General features: G+C 37.9%; 1 protein-coding gene across 1 annotated transcript; it reads left to right on the top strand.

The window, feature by feature from the left end:
* Positions 1-21,564, top strand: MCHR2 (melanin-concentrating hormone receptor 2). The gene is given in 5 exon segments (XM_010018580.1): positions 1-190; positions 7,477-7,678; positions 17,754-17,948; positions 20,041-20,165; positions 21,254-21,564. Coding segments are annotated over 5 exon segments (1,023 nt in total).
* Positions 21,565-22,287: the final 723 nt, after the last annotated feature.

Here is a 22,287-nt window from a genome sequence, read left to right as displayed (position 1 = left end):
ATGAGTGAATTTCAGCATTCCTGTCAGAATGGTACACCAGGCTTGTTTAACAGATCTTGGAGTGGATGGCACCATTGCCAGGTGATAGGTGCTGTAGAGGCAATTATCCTTCCCTCTCTGTTTGGGATTATCTGTTCAACAGACTTAGTTGGAAACATCCTCATTGTGTGCACAATAATAAGGTATGGAATCAAATACATTTTTTAATAAGATTTACTGCTAAAAAAATAAATTGTGACTGCATGAATGAAGTAATTGCCCAGCACAGACAAGGGCAGCAAGTCTTTCATGCTCTGTTTAGTCATTAACATTTACTTCTCATTAAAACAAATTAAATCATGACTATAGATAGCAGTAATTTATGTCTTCTTAGCCTTTTCCTCTATGAGATAGCACTTCAGTGCATGAGTGACTTCAAAAACATTCAAGGAAACCAAAATACGTGCCTTCTTTCATAGTTCCTGTTATAACTGGCAGCAATCTTCTCATTAGCACATGTAAAAGCTAGACTAACCTTTCAACTTTAGTTATGATACTAGCCTGGCATTATAATGTTTTACAGAATTCTTTCAAGATCAGTTGAAATGCAGTCTTTTTCTCCTTTGAAAACTGCTCCTGTACCTCACTATTTTGGTAATAGAGCTCTATCTATTTTCTGCTCATTTACAGCAGCTTCCTAGAACTCATAGCTTTTTTCCATCACCTTACTTCTGGAAACATGGCCTTAGTGCTCGTCCAGGATTCTTACGTGGCAGGAATTAATATCTCAAAATATTTTCGATGTATACTGATAAGGTAAAATTACTGAAGTTGCTGAAGTTTTTTGTGCCATAAGATCTGACACAACATTGTTTATGCAGGAAAATACCTTCTAGTCTCTTAATTTTAACAAGAGATTTATTTTATATATATTTATAAAATAAAGAATGGCTGATGTTGCCACAAACTTTAAATCCATAAGCATGTATCTTGAAAAGGTGTCTTTTATCTGAGATGCAAATTTAACATAAATTGTGACAGCATAAGGCTAATATGCATGACACTTTACAAAGATTAATAGGTGGACTCCAGCCCTACATACTGTGCTTTTAAAGGAAAGATTTCCAAAGGCTAACCTAGTACTAAGTGTTTGTCAGCCCCTGAGCTTTAGTAAACTTCCCTTGAAACTACCAGAAATCTAGTGCGTGGTACACTCAAGAACACTGTAGCTCATATTCTGAATGCAGAGAGAACAAATGTGGAAACAGTATGTCTGAAGTGAACATAATGGCTATATGACTTTTTAAATGTATGAATGAATGGAAAGGAAAAAAGAAATCCTTGAGTTTCTAAAAATTAGTTATAATGTCTTGAAAATAATAGAATGGAAGGAAACTGAGAAGGAGCAAAGATTTTTTTTCCCTGGTGAAAAGCCTTTGTCTAACTTAAATAAACATGTGAGAGACAGTGGGAATAGACAGAAACAATGACTTGGGAAAAAAAAATTATTTAAACTGTGTTTGCTTGAGAAAATTATAAGCATTGAAATTTATGGGCATGAATGTTTGTACACAGGAAAAGAATTTAAATAGTGTATTAAAAAGTTAGTGTGGTAGTTACCAACACTAAAAGACAGCCACAAGCCTCAGACTCTGTAGATAAATATACATTTAAAATGTAGCTATATTTTGAAAAATAACTGTGTCAGATTCTCATCTTCCACTAGATAGACTGAATTCTGCTCAATGGCTCTGGTTCAGAGCGGTGTCTTCTCCATTATTGATCACATTTTCTCATTTCATTAAAATTAATACATTTTAATTTTGTTTGCATTACAGAGTTAATTCTTTTAAGACAGAAATAAACTAGATTATCTTTCTAAGTAGAAAGTTATTTACTTTCCAGTAGTAAATCCTTTACTCAGGGTAGAAGATGATAAAGAACAAACCTTGGAATTTCAGTTCCTCAGATTTGTTTGCAAGTCTGCCAGTTAGGCACAAACATTTTAAAGTTTGAATTAAACTGATACAATCTGCAGCTTGCTCAGAGAAAATAACTAAAAGTCCTAATGAACTTACATGTAATATATGCCTATGCAGTGAGATTTAATATAAAAATTACTAACTCAATGACTTTTGGCTGGCCCTCCTTGTGTGAGTGAATTTCATTTCTAGGGAGTAATAGGAGTTGAGATACAGTGCTGTTTAATTAATATGAAAAGGATGAAGAAAATGCTGCAAGAGTTCAGTGTCAGCCATAAGTAACCAATAATCTTCATCCCAGCAACCTAGAAAAACTGGTCCTTAAAATCACAATTCTGTTAGCAAGTACTTCCATGTAAGCCTACTGACTTTGCTGGGCCAGCTGCTGGGAGAGAGGCTGCTTTTGTGTGGAGGGGGAAAATGCAATAGAGACAACCCCAATTAGCTCCATTAGCCTGACTTCACATTTTCAAGAAATTGCATGTTACAGAAAAGAGCATCAAATTAATTTCAATTATCTATAAGTATGTCTTTTCAGATCAAACTGATTCTTATTAAGGTAACTAATAGCAAGTGGTAAAATAGCATGTCCTAAAACAGAGATTGCAAATAAGTGTGGCAACACTTATTACTTGCATTCTGACTCCTCAGCTGGTAAGGGTGTATTTACAACTGAGTATAGAGTCAGCAGCAGAAAATTTTTGAAACCACTATAACAGCTACTCTATCCAGATCAGAGATTTTATGTTATCAGGTTTTGTATGCTATCCCATTGGGATTCATTAAGTCAGCAAAAGAACAATCTAGTGAGTTCAAGAATTACAACATGAGAAAAAAATTGCTAAAGTGTGGATCGTACTAGGTGATGTTGATGACAAACAAGTTTCCTGAAAAGATTTTCAGAAGTAAATAGGTTAACATGGAACTTTCAAGGACTGGTTGTGGGGCCAGCCAGATTTCATATTTTCCTTCAAAGACTTGGGGTAAAGTGTAGGAATGTGTCAGTAGTATTCCTAATAACATACACTGGCGAGATGTGGCTGATGTGGAGAAGTATAAGACTGTCATACAGAAAGAAACAGATAAAGAATAGAGGACGGACTAGAGCAATAGAAATGCAGTAACATTTAATAGCACAAAGACATGGAATATTTTTTTTTAGTAGTATTTTTTATAAATAGGAAGCACTGCTGTCAGTTAGAAAACAACAAAGGAAAAGCTCCTGGGATTGCTGTGGGCTGTCAAAGGCTAAAGCTGTGTGAGAAGCACACACAGCTGTAATACATGTAAGGCTCTCCTCTTCCAGGGGAAAGAGGAAAATGTTAACACCATTCTCCAGGCCTGAAAATACATACTCAGACCATCCTGAAGGGCCTGAAACACAACTCTCACCAGCTGTTTCCAGGAAAGATGAGATATTCAGTCTCAAATAAGAACAGAAAAGAACAATTACTAGAACCAGAAGAACAGAGAACTATGAAAATTCACCTAAATTTGCTAAAATAAGAAAAAAAACAGACACAGAAGTGTGTGTTTGCTCTCTGTAAATCAGGATCAAATACAGCAGAAAGGGTAAAGAGCTGTTTAAACTAAAGGCCAAAACTGGTACAAGAGCAACTGGGTAGACTGCAGTGAGTAGGTATTAAAGGTTGTTAACTGGAAGGTGATTTATACACTTCCAGAATGGTGATGTCCTGTGGTAACCTTCAGTAGGAGTAATGGAAGTAAAATCATCATTTCTGAACTGCAATTACCCTCTTATGAGGAGGCCTTTTCTGATCTTGTTGCCTGTGACAGCCGACAACTCAGTTCTGCGACAAGGGTTATCTCTTCCAATCTTGGGTGCCTGCTTTTCCTAAATCTAGCAAAAAAAACAAAAACCCAGCATGTTAAAAAACATACTTAGTGCCCTACAACATATCTCAACTCCTCTGTTCTTTATTCATCACTCAGATGGGGAGCTAAGTGTCTCTGCACTGAGACAGCATCCTGTCAGTTTACTCTGATTTCTATGATTCTGTTTTAGATCTGTTTCAGAAATAAAACAAAAACAAGATGATGTTAGAGGTGTGGGACTTCCCATGATGACAGTTGGCACAGCAACGCATATGTCTCTAAGTGATGTTATCTGGCTTGACTGTGAGATTCAGTTAAAGAGTAATATATTTTTGGACCAGAATATCTTGGACAAACTTCTGTAGCATTGTTAATGTAAAGCTAAACATTAGATAATGTTGCTATACAACAACAAATTAGATAGTTGAATTACTTGGAAGCATTCATTTCTAGATACATTTAAATGAGGAAAGGCACAGAGACAGAGGTGTAGAACAGAAATGGCTGCCATTTCTTTGTGCAGTTTTTCATAACAGGTACTGAGCAAGATCCAGTCTCGCAAGATTTTATAAGCCTTATCCAATTGTACAGATGTGAGCAGAATTTTTCCAGCCTAACTTTGATTCCTCAACCCAGTCATCAGGGTGTCTCCATAGAAAGACACTACTGAGTGTAGTACATATCATCTTTGCCATGATAAACTTCCCCCAGAGTTCTATTTCTCTGCAGTGATTGTAGAAGCCAAGAACACTTGGAGGCATCAGAGGTCTAAATTTCAAATGGACAAAATTAGCTTAAAAGAATCCCACTGTCAGTTAAAAGGAGAAAAGATAGCACAACTCTTTCCTCATAAATATTGAGATGTTTTTTCAGCTACTACAAGAAAATAACATGCACAGAAAAGATCCAAGAGAAAGCACAGTACATGCTTACCAGCACAAAAGGACTACAAAGTAGTGTCAAGTAGGTATAGGACTGCTGTTGTTGGGCATGGTCTTGTTAGGAACCGAGAATCTAGGTAAACTCGAAGTGGGAGCAGAAGGGAAGTGGACTATAATTAATGCCAGAGATAGAAATTTTAAAAAGCTCCCTCCAAGCCAAGCTGGTTTGCTGCATATGGTTAGATTTTGTAGGGGAGGAGAGGCCTAGGTGGAAGGATGACTTTAAAGCTGGTTCTACTTGCCATTGCAGACATAGCCCAAAAGGAATGCCATTTTATCCTTTTCTATTTGAAGAAAAGGTATGTGCTTGTGTTTTTAAAGGTATGATGCCTATAAATACTTTTGTCTTTGACCAACACATCCAAATTAACACTTAAGCTTTTAGTTAATGAAGACTTTCTGTCCAGGAGGGTATAAGTAAGTTCTCATGATAGCACATATGCCGTCAGCGGGCATAAATAATGACTGATGACAACACGTTATGCACTTGTCAAGTTCCTTGACGTTGTTGCTGGAATGACAGCCAGTATATAGATTATTATGTTGTCATGTCTGCTCAACACTTCTTCTTTTAATGAATTTGGATAATTCAAATCCCAATCCATTAAAGTATTCTGCTCTTGTAATGCAGTAGATAAACCATGGAAATATCTGATGAGGTTCAGAGCAAACAAGTGAGCTCTTCTAATTCTATGTGTGGGGGATATGTTTTGGGGTAAGTTTTGGATTTGTGGATATTTTCATTATTGCTGAGCAGTGCTACAGAGAGTCAAGGCCTCCTCATACCACCATGCCAGTGAGTAGGCTGGGGGTGCACAAGGAGTTCTGAGGGGACACAGCTGGGACAGCTGACCCCAACTGACCAAAGGGGTATCCCAGACAATATGGTGTCATGCTCAGCATATAAAGCTGGGGAAAGGTTGGCAAGGGGGCCACTGCTCAGGGACTGGCTGTGCATTGGTTGGTTCGTGGTGAGTAGTAGTTTTCATTTGCACCACTTGGTTTTCTTGAGTTTTATTTCTCTCTCTTGTTATTTTCCTATTCATTAAGAGTTAGTAGTAGTAATGGTATTTTATGTTATTTCAATGAACTGTTCATATCTCAACCCACGAGTTTTCTCACTTTCACCCTTCCAATTCTCTTCCCCATCCTGCGGGGCAGAGAGAGGAGTGAGCAAACAGCTGTCTGGTGCTTAGTTGTCTGTTGGGATTATACCCCAACAAGCACAAAGTGTGCAAGTTTAGAATCTGAGATTCTCATTCTGAGTCCAGAAGTAGTTTCCAATAAAGTATGATTTATCCTATATATGTGAATAAAATAAAGCAGAAAAGGACCAATTTAACTTTTTTGTAAAACTACATGTACAGGTAGTTTTCAGATGCTTTGAAACCTGTGTGTTTAATCATAATGGTGCCATTTGACACTTTGCAGAAAACACAGTTTGGAGCTTTTCTTTTCCTGGAGATTTTGCATCCTTCAATGCTCACAAAGCTAAAGGCACTGGAGAAAAAAGATCACACATGTGTCATTTTCTCCACAAAGTCTAGTCATTAGTGCCAGCAGATATACTTTATGGATGTCTGGTTTTAGTTTCTGTATCATAACCAGATGACAGTGAATCATACTTTGTAATTTATTAAAAATGCTTGAAAAAAAAATACGTTTATCTGGCTCATTCCCTCTAGCTTAAATCTGTTTCTTTGGAAACGTAGTTATTTCATATCTCGAAGCATGCAATGAAGGCAACATGAAAAATATGACAGGCCCTTTTAGGAAATGATGGCCATAGAGTTGGATTTCTGGCTGTGGTCTGTGGGTGGCCAGGTGGAGTTCTCCCAGCTGCAGGTTCTTCTGTGCCTCCCCCTAAGAATGACAAATAAACTGGTACTTTGTAGTAGGCTGAAAAAAAAATCTGATTAGAGATACTGAGAGGGAGCATAGACAAATAGCTTAGACTAGACATCTAATCTGTAAGTGAGCTTAGACAGGGTGATTCCTATATGGAGATTGTGGATAAGGACCTTTTTAATAAAAAATCCTGCCATTAAAAAAATATTTTACAAATATCAGTGATTTTCAAAGATGTTTTGTGCTCCTTAATTTGTATAGAAGGCAATTTAAAGTCAGGAATTATTTCATCTGCATACATAGCATTTGTCCAAGCCTAAATCAGGGGATGTATTCTATGATTCTATGTACTAAGGATTACATTTTGGTAAAGGAATCTAGAAAAGCACATATATCACAAAAAAGCTATGCAATATAGACATTATGAAACTAGCAAAGCCAAACTCTAGTACTTAGATGAAAACTCTGCATGCAGTTTTAGCTCAGTTGCATTCCCTGTGTATGTATAAACTTCACAAGACTATCTTCGAATATTTGATTTCATGCTTATTCTTTTCCCAGTGGATCATTCATCTTTCAGCAGTTCCGTTTTTACCTTAAGCATTCAAGAATCCCCTGTATGCATCTTTAAGCAGATTCAGCCTTGGGTCAGCTGCCTTGCAAGAAGGCTCTGATCTCTCTTCCTGTTTATACTAGGCTTATATTTCTAGAGTTCCTATGTCCCTCAGACCTGTCTTTATTTTGAACACTTTATGGTTTTCAAAGCACAATATGGATAATTGTGCAGTTGTTAATAAAATAAATAGCCATTTGACCTCACTGGAAAGCAAAATTATGAATGATATCTTTTTCTTGAGCCTGAAGTATTTAATTTGAAATATCTTTGGGTTGACAAACTATACCAGATATCTACATCTGCAATCTAGCTATAGCAGATTCAGTTCATATCATTGACATGCCCTTTCTCATTCACCAGTGGGCACATGGAGGCGAGTAGATTTTTGGCAGCCCTCTTCACACCATCATTACCTCCCCGGACACATGTAACCAGTTTACATGCAGTGCCATTATGACCACAATGAGTTTGGACAGGTATATGGTTTCACATTTTCATTCTGTACCCCAGGACAATAATATCTGATTGTGTTTATGCAAAGCTGTAGTAACTAAAAAGAATGAAAAATACCATCAGTCATGGTTAATGATTTTTTGAAAACTGGAAGAATCATTTTCTGATGTTGGAGAGGTGGCAGAAATCATGCTATGCACAAGCCCTTAAGGGATCCTAGTCACCACACAGTGTTACTACTCTAGGGCTTATCTTTGGAGGCACAACTTCTAGTAAAGGCTTAATGCCACTAAACTAAAATTTGTTTTAACCATTCACATTTAAGATAAAAAATTGGTTTCTAGGCAGACTGCAGAAACCTAGTGTATCTGTTATTTGTTAAAACTATTATTAAAATGCAGTAAGAGTATGACAAGAATTTTAGCTTTTATTGTTAACTATACACATTTTAAAAACAGCTTCTGTATGATCTTGATCCTAAGGAAAAGGTCATTGAATTCAGGAAAGAAAAGTCCACTTTGGATCAAAGAAGTCTTCTTTCATAAATCAGAAAGAGCATGAAGGAAAAAAGACAAACTATCCTGAGTAGCACAAGGCACTGGTCAGTCATTAAGAAGAATCTAGGTTAAATAGAGTCGATGGGAAGGACACTTGCTATTGAACTTGTAGCATATGAGACAGGACGCTTCCTTGGAAGTGGAATGTTGTCACTAAAAAGAGGGAGAGAAAAATTATCAGAAAGCAGAAAGTAGAAATTGAAAGTTATAAATAATTTTGAAACAGATTAAATATGGCTACATTAATGCATAATCTTAGAAGTCTTATTTGGTTGACATGCAATTAAAAAGAGAGTCAAGAAATTATCAGTTCCTTTGAAGTTCGATTTTTAAAACTCTCTTATAATATTAGCATATAAATACTGTGACAAATGCCAGTCTTTTCCTATATTCCTGAAGAATTTACACTTAGCAGTATCTGTAATCTTGCTGCTTAGAGAAAAACTTTTATGCAAAAGACAGTAAGTATTAAGGCAGAACATCAAAACCTAGTATAAAAAGTAGTTTCTGTCCCAACTAAAGCCATGTCTTAAAATGGACGTTGGTTTTTTTCCAAATTACTGAGAGTAAGCCTGTGCTTTCTTTTCTATTTTGAGCTAAGTTTTTCTATCTCAAATACACTTGCCTAGGGAAAGGTCTTCAAATTGTTTCTCTTCTAATACCAATACCTAATATCTACTAATACCAATTATGACAATATAGCCAAGAGAGACTGTCGTGGTTCAAACCCAGCCGGCAACTTGGAACCACGCAGCCGCTCGCTCACTCCCCCCCTTTTCCTTCCTCCCCCCGCTCCCGGAGGGATGGGGAGGAGAATCAAAGGAATGTAACTCCCACGGGTTGAGATAACAGCTCTCCAGTAACTAAGGTATAATACAAACCACTACTGCTACCAATAATAATGATAAGAGGAATAACAAGGGAAAAGGACACAACCGCTCACCACCCGCCGACCGATACCCAGCCTGACCCGAGCAGTGATCTGGGCCTTCCGGGTAACTCCCCCCAGTTTATATACTGGGCATGACGTGCTGTGGTATGGAATACCCCTTTGGCCAGTTTGGGTCAGGTGTCCTGCCTCTGCTTCCTCCTGGCTTCCCCTCCTCTCTGGCAAAGCATGAGACTGAGAAAGTCCTTGGTCAGAGTAAACATTACTGAGCAACAACTAAAAACATCGGTGTTATCAGCATTGTTCCCAGACTGAAAGTCAAAAACACAGCACTGCACCAGCTACTAAGAAGGAGAAAAAATGACTGCTGTAGCTGAACCCAGGACAGAGACAAAGATTTTTCAGGTGAGAGGCTCCCAGATTGTTTGTTGCTATGTTTTACCTGGGAAGGCACTTCCAAAAGAAGCTTAAGCCGAACAAAATAACTACCACATGCAAATTAATATCTGTCATATTGGTAGATAGTGGGTTTATTCCTACAAATCCTCTGCTTCATAATAAGAGTGAACTATGTTACACAATGTTCCAATAGAAAGTTTATTATTTCAGCACTTCTTTTTGCAAATCAGATTTCTTTATAAGATCTTAAGAAGTGGCAAAACCAGCTGTTCTCTCCATGGAGCTTTAGGGGTAAATTTATGAGGAGTACAATGTATAAAAGTTTACTTTCCATTACTCATTTTCATATGAAATAAAAAAAAAAAAAAAGAAAAGAAAAAAAGCTGTACTATGCAAGTTGAGTAAGTATATAAAAATTTCTGAGAAAGTTCCCTAAACTGTCATTAAACATATCTTTTTAATACAGATTCATGTTTATGCCACAGGCAGACATTACATAAATTATATTTGGATGAAAAATTGGAACAACTTTCACCTGTTGGTTAAAAGAAACTTTCATAAGAAGCAGCTCCCAGCACCTGTTCCCTGGGCAATTATGCACATGGGCACACATAGACAGTAATTTTAATCCCCCATGTACATGAAGAGTAAATCTGACTGTTCAAGAAAAATATTAGAATGCAAATCTAGCCCAAGCGAAATCAGAACTGTGTACAGTGCAGACAGCATCTCCTCAAGCCCAAATATTGATATACTTTTATGTTGTGTTGCAGTCTCTGGTGAGACAGGAGAGATAGTGAGATGGGACCCAGTATAATGTCCCACATAAATGTTGCTTCTTGGAACATTCCATAAGCCGCTTGACCTTAACTGAAGATGAACACTGCAATTAGCAATGTTAGTGACTTCTTTAAAATGTCGAAAGAACACTTTGGTCTATGACATTTTTAAAAGAAAGCCAAGAATTACATATTCAAAATAACTGATGACCATTGAGAAGTCACATCATCCCTTATTCCTTCATGGCACACAAGATGCAGCTGGTAAAGCCTAAGCTGGACTTTCTTTCTGTGACAAGATGCTGTGAAGCACATCTCATTCCTTTTAGCACGAGTTCCCTGGAGCATGTCACAGGAAAATGCCACTGTTTTGGTCCTTTCTTACCAAATGTATCTGCTGCTGACTACTTCTTCTACAAACTTTGATTATAAGAAAAGATGTGATCTTCTTGATAGGGGTCCAGTTGCCTGTGGTCCAAGGCGTACTTTTGGTATGGCACAGCTATATAATCATGTCTCAGTCTTCTGAGAAAGTTGTTAAATGTTAAGCTGTGCAAAAATACCTCCAGTAGATCCATGTGTGCTAAGAAAGTTAAGATAGATTGAAGCCAGAAAAAAGATTGTTGAGGCAGAGACAGCTAGCAGTTCAAAGTTTCAAGAAGAGAAACACTGGTACAAAGTATAAAATACCAACAAAAATCAGGGAGTCTGAAGATGACACTTCGCTCCCATTGACAGCTATACAGCAAAGACTCAAGGGTGCCATACAGGGATGATAAGAGTTCTAAGATTTAGCCTAGGATCTTGTTAGTCTGTTGCCTACTGTAATAGCCAATAAATAATTGCTTTTTGTGAATATCCTGTTTCCAAAGTGCCTCTGTGCATGGGAAAAGGACCCTGAGCAAGCTCCTGAAATCCAAGAGTTACATAGGGTACCAGTCAAATTTGAGGCTTGCATAAATATTTATTTAGCCTATCCCTTTAAGGCCTCAGCTACATAAGTGGAGAAGTGGAGCTGGGAAGATAAATCTGGAGTAAGTAGCTCTGTGACGGCTGAGAAGAAACAGGCAGGTGTTCCAAGTGTTTGCAGCAGCCGAGACTGACAGGCATGAGAAAATGTGTTCCTGGCTTGCCCATTGTTGTAATGTTGCTCTAAGAAATTAAAATTTACCAAGGCAGTATCACTGGTAGGGTGGGGCCATGTCTCTATGAAAGTCATGGGCTTTCAGTTATTTATAACCAGAACCACTGGATTTGCCATGGACTAATCCATTTACTCATTCTTCACACTCCTTTTTCTTTCACTCTTTGCTTCACTTCACATGCAATCACAAACACCTCAGCTTGAGGAAAACATAAAAGCCTTTTAAAAGCTCAGTCTCCTGAGCAGCCCGCTTGCCTTTGAATGTAGTACACTTTGCTGCCTCTTGGGGCAATCCTAACAAGGGTACATTTTAAGCCGATTCATAATTAATTATGCTAATTATTATAATTATCTATTATATGCTATTATATGTTATTATAAATAAATGTTCATTAATAATTACCATCAAACAGATAATTTATGCTAATTACTGGTATCAATAATAATAATAGTGTCAGTATACTATGTTGTGACAATGTTAGACCGTAGGACATCAAATATTATAGGTTAAGATATGTCCAGAGGCGGGAAGAAAAAAAGTGGGAAAAAATCCAAGTTCTAAGACTTATTTCCCCTCTCCTTGTCCTATGCACACAACAAAAGTGTGACCACGTTTATGGCTTTGCTAGAAATCAGACAAGGTGACATGCAGTTAGTTACAACATTAACTAGGAGTGCATGCTCTCATTAAATACTTTCTCTTTCAAATTGTCACCTTGGCCTTCACAGTCATACCATGTACTATGGTGATGGTTGGTCTTATAGATGTTCCTCCAGGCAGCGTTGTAAACAGCAAGTTTGGCAGAAAGGCAGAAAGAAATGTGGTAATAGGCATGGGTAACAGGCACCCAATACCTGATGCCTTGAACTTTTCGACAGACAAGCAGGCACCATCACCGCCTCCTTCTCCAGCAATCTGTGTCAGAGATGCTGCTCAGACACTCCCATTGTTTGTTTCAGGTAAGTATTCTTCAGACTTTTTCCAATAAAAGACTCTTTCACTACTGATAATTACTTTGTCAGATGAGGGCATATGTCTGCCTTCAAGTTCCACTCTGTGTTTGAAGTGTAAATTACCCCTTATTTGAAAACCAGCACGTTTTCTGAAATGCACCACTCATAGAATTTCACAAATTTATCATTGGACAATATGCAAGATTAAAAATTACATCCCAACTAAAATAACCAATAGGAACCCACTGCTGCAAAGGAATGAAGACAAAAGCTGCTTGATAAGTGTGTAGGGTGAGATTAATTTCTTACTGTCTGGGGAAGAGTGAATAAGAATATTGGCAGGCTGGAATAAGTTCAAATTCTAACAAGAAAAAAACATCATTTATGTTGAATTGAATTTGTGGTGGTGGTGTCTTCATTCCATCCACCCTAATTATTTCCTTTGCATCTCTAAATTCATTAAATGATTTTTTTTTTCCCTTTGCTCAGCTGAATATAAAAAATCAGAATTAGAAACCTGGGTAAATTATCTTTTATATTAACATATCATTATATGAAAATATCCAGAAAAATAATTGATCTAGAAAGTGTGGAAACTCATCTTACAATACTTAGGGAAATACACTTATATGCAGGCCAGATTTTAAGGCATCGTTAGTAAACTGTGCTTTTCTTTTGGGAGAAAATTCAGCTGTGTATCCAGGAAAACAATGTCTACACAGTAAAAAGAGCCAGGGTCAGCCAACACATAGGCAGTGACAGGCACCTCTGGAGCTGGAAAGTGTGGATTCAGTACCTGTCTCAGGCATTGCACACACCATTCCTTCCCTTAATGATTTTCAATGACCATTAATGCTGTTAGTTTCGTTAAAAAATACATTAGTCTCATAACCAGTAGACTGCAGCTGCTATCAGAATGAGTTACATTGACTGTTGATAAGCTTTGAGCTGCATTGCACTCTGCTCCTTTGGGCAAAGGCAGTATCACCCCTTAAGCCACACGTCATATGGTGCCTTAAGAACTTCAGCCTTTTGCATGCTAACAGCCCTCTCTCTGAGGCTCTGTAGCTGGCTTTCTGTTGGCAGCTCTGTGCACAATCACCCAAGCCACCGTGGCAGCCTTTCCCAGAACCTCTGGGGCAGCACTTTCCCCTTGTTCCCACGCTGTGGATCTTGTACTGTTATCCTCCCAGCCCTGCACCTGCAAACCCAACAGCATTGTTACAGTGGGTTCTCATGGGAAGTGACTGCCACCAGCGTGAGAATCACCCCTTCTTCCCCTCCCTTTTCCTACCCTGTGGTCAAAGCTTCTGATTGATATTAGCGGACCCAAAAACATGCATGCCCAAAACTTAACAGCAAGTCAGTCTGCAGCCTCAGCAAAGCAACACCAACAGCCTCAAAGGCAAGAGGAACTAGTAAGAAATGAGTCCTGATGAAAACTATGTTGGTACTGCAGAAAAAACGTTAGAAAGGGAACTTTGTATTGCACTGGAGAAGAGACCCAGAGAAGGATGCTTGTCTGGAGCTCCCCCATTACATCTTCTCTTCTTTCATTTTGATTTTTCCCTTAAAGTAACTATATGCCATCAGCTACAGACTCTGATTATAAATCTCTGTGCATGTGAACCTGTCTCAAAAATCTTTGTGTAATACAGTTACAGACTCTTAATGAAAGAGCAAATAAACAATGTTTTCATGGTTAGGTACCTTGTAAGCTTAAGCAGATTGAAACAAAAGGAGGATCTCACTGATACCTTCCTGGTAAGGAGGAACATATGAAAGCATTAAGGATTTTTTGTATCATCCAACTGTAGGTACCAGCTAAAGTTCAGTCTCTCATTAATAGCAGGCAGTAGGCATGTCTAAAAGGTGAATCGTAGGGTGTATGAAGAGCACAGCACAGGATGGAATATTACGTCCTGTCACCTTCCTTGCAGCCAGTGGGAAGAGAGGGGCCTAGTTAGGCACACTTCTTTCTCCATGTCAGCTAGTAATGTCACTTTTCTGCGCTCCCCTGACGTATCCTATTTCCATATTACTTCAATTTTCTCACAAATACTTTGTTTAATTAACAGTTTATTCACAGTTTGTAATGTCCACTGTAACTTTCTTCAGCATTCATATTTTGGAAACATATTTGCTGCTATTTTTAGAAAGATTTGCAGTATTGCTCCCTTACTTTGCACAGACATGTTGTTGTTTTCACTACCTAAAAAATGAAAGCAAGCTCAAAGTACACATAGTACACTGTGCTTACACAGAGACTAAGAGGCAAAATTTTGTGGAAAGCAGTAGTAATCACAAGTTTTAAGAACTTGAGAAGCCTGTAAATTACTCTCTATTACACAGATCCTGTAAGCAGTATCGGTGTCAGAAGCTATTTCCATGAGGCAGCCAGTGAAACAGGAGAGGTAGCTGTACCAAGAACGGAACAAAGTAGTTCTACCATTGCAAAAGTAGAGGATTTCTGTTCTTTCTGTCACTATCATAAGGATTGAGAAAAACAGCATGAAATCAGAGAAAGCTTTTTAAGATATATGCCAGAAAAGCCTTTTGCTGATTCTAGCAATAATGGCCATTACTTTAACCTTATTTAAGGAAAAGTACTTGATTGTTGCAAAGCTTGAATAATTAATCTATTTCTTACTCATATTCGAGTAAGACTGAAAATAATCTAATAAGACATAAAATACGGATCTTTCTTCATCTTATGCAATGGTTCCTGATCTTCGTTGACACAAGGGCAACAATACAAAGCAAGTGAGGTGCTGCAGGCGGCTTATTCTCACAGGCTAGTAAACATATCTACACCTAGTTTTCTTTCATTAAGTACTTTAAAGAAGGAATCACATTATTATGAAGACTGTTCCTTTTATTGTGTTTTTTCTACATAAATTGTTCACTGATAGACACAGAGTCATTTCTAGATCTCATATAGGTTAAGAGTGATAGAGAATGGCACTTTTTCAGAACACTCCAAAAATACTAGTTTCTGGGGAAAAAAAGTCTTCTGCAATAATGATGTACTTTCCACATCAGCTTTCTTGTATAAGCTGTGCACAACCATTGTGGAGTTCCACATGTAGATTATAACCCTTTTGAATAAGGGTGCTTTCTAAGCAGTACCTGAAACCATCTTAACATCCATATTACACTAGCGTGGACTGTTTTGTTTTGTTGAGCTGTCATTTTTTTCTGCTCTACAAAAACTAAAATTCAGTGAAAATCTCACCAGTAATTAAATATTTCTCAGTTTTATCCTTTCCAGTTATATAGGTTTTAAGTACTCTGACATGAGTAGAGTAGAGTAGAGATAGAATAAAGGATAGAATTTGGTAGAGAAGCTGCTAATGGTCAATCACCAAGAAATTTATTTCAAAGTGTTGTTTAAATTCAGAGTAATCTATCGTGCTCATAGCAGCTAGCAAGTCATTAATTTTCAGTTAACTTCAGAAAATTACAGTTTCAGAAGATTTCTCTGGCTATGATTCAGAGTTTGCAGTCTTTTTAAAAGAAACCGAGTCAATCTAACTTGCACAGGAGAGCTGTTTCACTGCTGCTATTTAAATCTCTTCCAGCATTTTACATGAAAAAAGGTATGTGTGATATAGCTGAAGAGGACAGAATGAAATCTTTAATCTATTTTGTAGAGGTTGGTGACAAAATAGATACTAAAAAAAAAAAAGGAAATAAAACCCTGAAAACTTCCTCCCTCCTTTTTTGGGTAAATTGTTGACATTCAGAGCTTTAATTTAGCTGTATTGGTTGTCATTAATTGAACAATTACAGATTGATAGATGGATGAACTGAGTTTTCTCCATAAGTTACATTTCCCCCATTTCTCTTCAATATTATGGCTCCTCACTCACACACCAGCCCCTGCTGCCAGAGGTTGAGTTCTTCCGCCTATCCTTTTCCCAGTCATAGAGAATGAGTTGGTGGACGCAGGGCCAAGGCAGAACCATAAGTCTCTTCACCTTCAGCCTGGGTGGCAATGAGTACAGATGTCACTAGCAGGGCTAGGATCTCAGCAGTAGATCTCTCATCACACATGGGGGAGGACCAAAACTGATCATATTCTTGAGATGACAGCAGTGTGAAGAGAATCACCCCTCTGCCAAGGTCTCCACCAGGAGACCTTGCCGAGGAGAACTGTATCTGTGGCAGCTGGCCTATGCAGCACCAAAGTGAGCTCTGTTGATGCTTGTTTCTGGTTGTCCATGTGCCTGTATCACCTCAAAGCCATTGCAGGGCAGTGCAGCAGCTCCTTTCAATCTGCCTTGCAGAGCACAGCAAGTCTGACAGCCTCAAAGCAGGACCAAGACCAAGAGCAATGGAAACTTTCAGCCTCTCACCTACTGTCTGCACCCAGTAGCTTTCGGCCAGAACTGCAGCTGGTCCCAGTATGCCAGATTCTGCATGTGCAAAGAATGGAAAGAGAAAGGAAGAAATTGATTGTTAGGTTTCTTTACCTTTGCTGAATTTATTCAAAGATGATCTGACACTATTCTTGCCCAAAATAAGTTGTTAAACTGAGTATTAATGGTCATGTTAGTAGGCAGTCTGATCTTATGTGGAAATGAAAAGGTGTAGCACATGCAGGGGACTTTCTGCCTACCCTCCTCACCCCTGAAAAAAACAGAGGGAAAAAACACCCCCCTTTAACATCCTTTTCTTAATTTTTTTATGACTGACATGTGAATTGTTGCATTTAATAATCTGCTTTCAGATCAGAGATTGCCCACTTCAATCCATTTTGATCTGATAGATTAACATTCAGCCTAACATTTTACAAATGTGAAGGTCATGAAACAGAAGTTGAATTTGTTTTGTATCAGAAGCTACTGCTAATTGAAGGTTACTTCTAAGGTTGTAAAGTCTTCCAGTTGTATCTTTGGTTGCGTGGAGACTATACAGTTAAATCACAACTATAAAATACTGTAGCATTCCTAGAGCTCAAATATATCAGAATGTTCAAATTTTTTTTTAAATAACAGTCTTACCTGTATTAAATTATCTCCAGTCCTTTTCCAGAACTAACTTTATCTCAGATTTTGTTTCTGCTTGCTTCTTGTATGTCTGAATTTTTAAATTTGTCTCCCACATGCTAATCTACTATAGTTTATTAAAAACTGTTATATTAATTAAATAATGTTGTGACAGAAAGCATAATCAATTATAACAATACCTGTTGAATGTTAAGGGAATTGTTGAATAAAAGCCATTCTGACGTGATGTACTAGACAACCTTTTAAAAAATGCGGTTTCCTTCCTTTTCAATGTTTATTCTTAGAATTTTTATTTTGTGGTCAACAATACTAACCTAAATATTTTTTTTTTCCTATTAAATTGTTCCATTACCTGGTTTTACAGGTACCTCACTCTTGTCCAGCCATTTCATCTAAGCCATCCTAGAACAAGATAAAAGACAATTTGAATCAATTTATGTTAATGGGTGGCATCGCTTATTCGGATGTTCCCTGTGTGGGTCTACTCAAAAGTAATCAAGTTCAAAGATGGTTTGGAAAGTTGCACTTTTGGTTTAACCTCACCTGATGATGTTCTCTGGTAAGCTTTCAAAGCTCAGGGGGTCATGTCTTCAGCTGGTGTTGAAGATACCACCTATTTTGTCTTTGACATCCCTGACAGGCATACAGATGGATGAAAGAGAATAAAATAGAAATAAAGGTGGAAGCTGAGCCTTATGTCTTTCAGATCACTGAATCAGTTTGTATTGGTAATATAAGGGCAGCCCCAGCATTACTAAGTTCAACAAGACAGCTCCCACAACAAACGTAACAGAGAAGGACATCTGTTTCTCTTGCTGCACTTAGGTAACTGTTGTTTGCAAATGGGATCTCATTACCCTTTCTGACCTAGCCGACTGTCATGTTTAGAAGATACAGATCACAGAAGAGGTTAAACACTCCTCAGTTTGCACATATAGCTTTCCAGTATCTCATGGCCAAGCAGGTATCTGCCTACTAAGAATCATAGAATGGTTTGTGTTGGAAGAGACATTAAAGATCACCTAGTTCCAACCCCCCTGCCACAGACAGTGGCACCTTCCACTAGACCGGGTAGATCAAAGCCCTGTCCAACCTGATCTTGAACACTTCCACAGCTGACGTGGCTACAAATCATCCAAAGACCTGCCGCTAAAGAATCATCTTCCAAACAAAAACATCCAATCCACTACATTAAGGCAGAGGAGCAGTTTGGAGAAGTGGTTGCTTTCTAAAATTTTGTTGTTGTTGTTTTCCATTCCCATTTCAGAAAGTAATTACAGAAAATCCTGTCTTTTCATGCATTATTCACTTGGCCTGCCATGCAGAGAAAATTTGGTTTCTATTAGTCTGGAATGAAAAAAATACTTGTTGAATTCAAGCTAGCTTTTTGGGTGATGACTAGCAAAGGATATGAAAGAAAATTTTAGAAACCTTATGTAACAGAGAGTAAATTTTGGCTGATAGTGGGTGGTTTTGTATTAGCTTGTTCATTTGGATAAGGAAGGTATGTTAAACCCCGTAACATGAGTATAGTGCATCATGTCCTAAGCACCAAGTACTTCACTCTACAGATTTTCCCTAGTCATTTTTACCACTTGTTAATGCAGATAAAACCTATAAGAGTGTACCTGAGTCTTTTTTGTTCCAGCTTCCCTTCTTCTTACCCCCTCCAATTGAACTGGAACCAGATTTGTAATGGAATTAATTCTAACTACAGAGCACCAGAAAAAGGGAAAAAATGTGTAACAATACAGAAATAAACTATTTTAGTGTCAGCAAAGTTCAATGAAATTCACTGCTGAAGACTTAAGTTATGGGTAAAAACAATCCCTGAAATATGATTGATTATTTTCAAGAACTTATGAAGGATATGAGGCCCTTAATAGCCTGAATGAAATCAGAGAAAACAGGAGAAAAACAGATTTGAAAGAATTTGGGGAATTCAGTCTAGTCCATCATCTCTCAGAGGATGAATGGGTAGACAGAGTTAAAAACAATGAGTGTCAATAACCAGAAAGTTTAACAAATTACTAAGATATCAACCTGTACAGCAACAAGAAAAACTATGTCTATTTGTCAGGAACAAATTATAACAAAACAATCTAATTCTCTTCTTTGATGGAAGTTTTCCACCTAATAAAGAATAAGTAGAAGTAAAATATCTTGAATTGTAACAAAATACCAACAAACCAGGTAGGAAAGATGATGTCAACTATATTACACTAATGGTGCAAGAATGGTTGAAAAGATTGTGGTCAGAAGATGATCATCATTGATCTACTATCTGACAAGCAAAATGTCAGGAGACTAAACAGACTATGTCCTGCATAATGTTTGCAAGAATTTTCACTAATTATCCAGGTGCTGGAAAAAGTGCACATGTAAAGAATTTGCAAAGCTGAGAGGTATCATTTGTAGTTTTCTTTTTGTAGTCAACCATATTCCAAGAAATGCTGAACACAGACTTAATTCTTAAAAGTACCTGCAGTTCTAGGTACTTGCTGCTATCTAAAACAAGCTCCATATATCTCTAAATCAAGAATGGCAAATCAGAGACCACTTTATGAAGAATTACATTTATATTTTTTTACATTTATGCGACTGTATTTGTGTAATCATCTTCTTTGTTCTTCTTACATTTTGTTTTACAGGTATACACTTTATGTTACTGTAACAACTTTCTTTTTTCCTTTATCACTGATTTTTATTTGCTATATTTTCATTTTATGTTACACATTGGAGAGGTATCAGCAAAACAAGCAAGCAGGAAGGTAAAGTATTATTCATGCTTCTTCCTATATAAAATGCTCTGCTCAGACTGGTGCAGGTTTTATGTGTAACAGGACAAAAAGAACAGTCCTAAAACAACATTTAGGCACTGCATCATGTAATTTTCAGTGCTTCAGACACTGTATTATGTTCCCAGGAAACAAATTAGGGATGGGATTCAGGGGAAGAAGCAAGGTAACCTAGATGACACATTGTGGAGAAAGTTGTGGCTGAAGTTCTCAGTTTATCTGAGGATGTCAAAAGGGCATAACCCAACCCTGTACTTCTGGCTGCAGGAGGTCACCTGGGGTTTCATGGCTCCAAGGTCCTAGTTTGGGGATTAGGAAACTCTGGGAGAACATGAGTGCCAGATCTCGTACCAGCTACCATGCCCCAGGGAGCTGCAGGTTGAGTGTCTCCAGGCTGCACTGCCCATTGTGTGGAAAGGGGACTCCAGGCCCCACAAGGATCCCTAGCCACTGTTCACAGCATGGGGAAGTTCAGGCAATAAAAGAAAATTGGCACATGAACAGATGAAACGCAATTACCCAGTTTCTGTGACAGCAGCTCTTCTGCTTGTACTAATTTTCTGTCAAAAAGGAAACTGATTTCCATTTTAGTGTAGCTTTTAATTTCTCAGGCAGGAGGATCATTTGCTTCTTTGCTCTAAGTCTCCTTTAAGCTCATGATAGTTGTGTTTTAACTGAATATTTCCAGATACTAGCAAAAAGATGTAGTCATGGATGAAAAAGAATGCAAAGCTATAAAGCTCTCATGTTGAAAAAGAGTAAACATTCTTAATGTAAATAATTGTCAGTATTTCATCAAATATATGCAAACTATTCTCAAGTGGCTCCTGTATGTGTTATAGAATCAAATTCAGCCTAATCAGAAGGAGGAATAATGTACAAGCAGCAAAAATACATTAAGCTGTTGAGAGCTGGCCTTTTCTTGCACTGTAGGTGAATCTGGTCTCAAATAACAGCCATTCATTAGTACACTCAGTCCATGCCATCATTTTCCCATCTTCATTTTCCATGCTAGGGATCCTTTTTTTTCCTTTTTTTTTTTTTCTTTTTTGCTGTTATGCCGCAGGTATCTCCAGGCAAAGAATGTTGAGGCTTACTAAGATGGTGCTTGCTCTAGTCAGCATGTTTGTGGTAAGCGCTGCCCCATTCTATGTGATCCAGCTCATGAATCTTCAGGTTTCTCAACCAACCCTGACCTTCTATGTAAGCTACATCTCCATCTGCCTCAGCTATGCCAGCAGCAGCATTAATCCCTTTCTCTAAATCCTGCTTAGTGGGAACTTCCAGAAGCGTCTCTGGCAGTGCGCAAACGCGGAAGTCAGGATGGCAGAACAGGATGTTAATGTCATTGAAAACACCCTCAAGTCAAGTTTTTGATGGGAGGGTTTTCTCCCAGGAAAAGTGCATTATATATGTATAGATTTTTCAGTTGTAATAGATAGGCCTGATTTCACTTCCTTCATGAATGTGTAACTCAAAAATGGCTTTGTTGCTGGAGTTGTTGAGCTGATGTAAGAGAATCTATACCACTCTTTGAAATATTAGAGATCCTAGAGGAGGGATTCTCTACAAAATGTTCTTTGTTACCATGCCATTGCCTTTTTTTTGTATGATGATTTGCACATAGATGAACCAAATGTATGGAGACAAAAGTGGGTTTTTAAAAAAGCTGTAGTCGTCTGGTAGTAGGAAAATAGAATGACTGTGGCAGACTTTTAGGATCTGACACTGTGTGTGAAGTCACGGAAACTGTAAGTTAATGGCCAAAAGAGTCTTAGTTACTGATGACTCAGAAGGGGGCATCTATTGATTTTTATCCTATCTACAGCTGTCTTATCTGGCATTCACTTCTGCAGCTATTAAAGTCAGAGGAGAGATATAAAGGCCTTTCCAGAGGAAAACTACTTTTGAATTAACCTTTGTACATATTCTTGCAAACAAGTAAGTGAATTCACAGTGTGCATCACTGGAAATTATTGTACTTGAGTTTTGAAAGGAACTGTATGTTTCTTTGCTCCTCTTTTCTCAAAATCCCTGCTTCCAAGACAAGCCTGAGAAAGGTGTTCATTCCTGAAAGAGCCTGGTGTTAGTCTCACTATG

Source organism: Nestor notabilis, unplaced genomic scaffold, assembly GCF_000696875.1.
Source record: "Nestor notabilis isolate BGI_N333 unplaced genomic scaffold, ASM69687v1 scaffold9547, whole genome shotgun sequence".
NCBI lineage: Eukaryota > Metazoa > Chordata > Aves > Psittaciformes > Psittacidae > Nestor > Nestor notabilis.
Note: the sequence above shows the minus strand (reverse complement) of the source record. Positions and strands in the feature narration are given on the sequence as shown.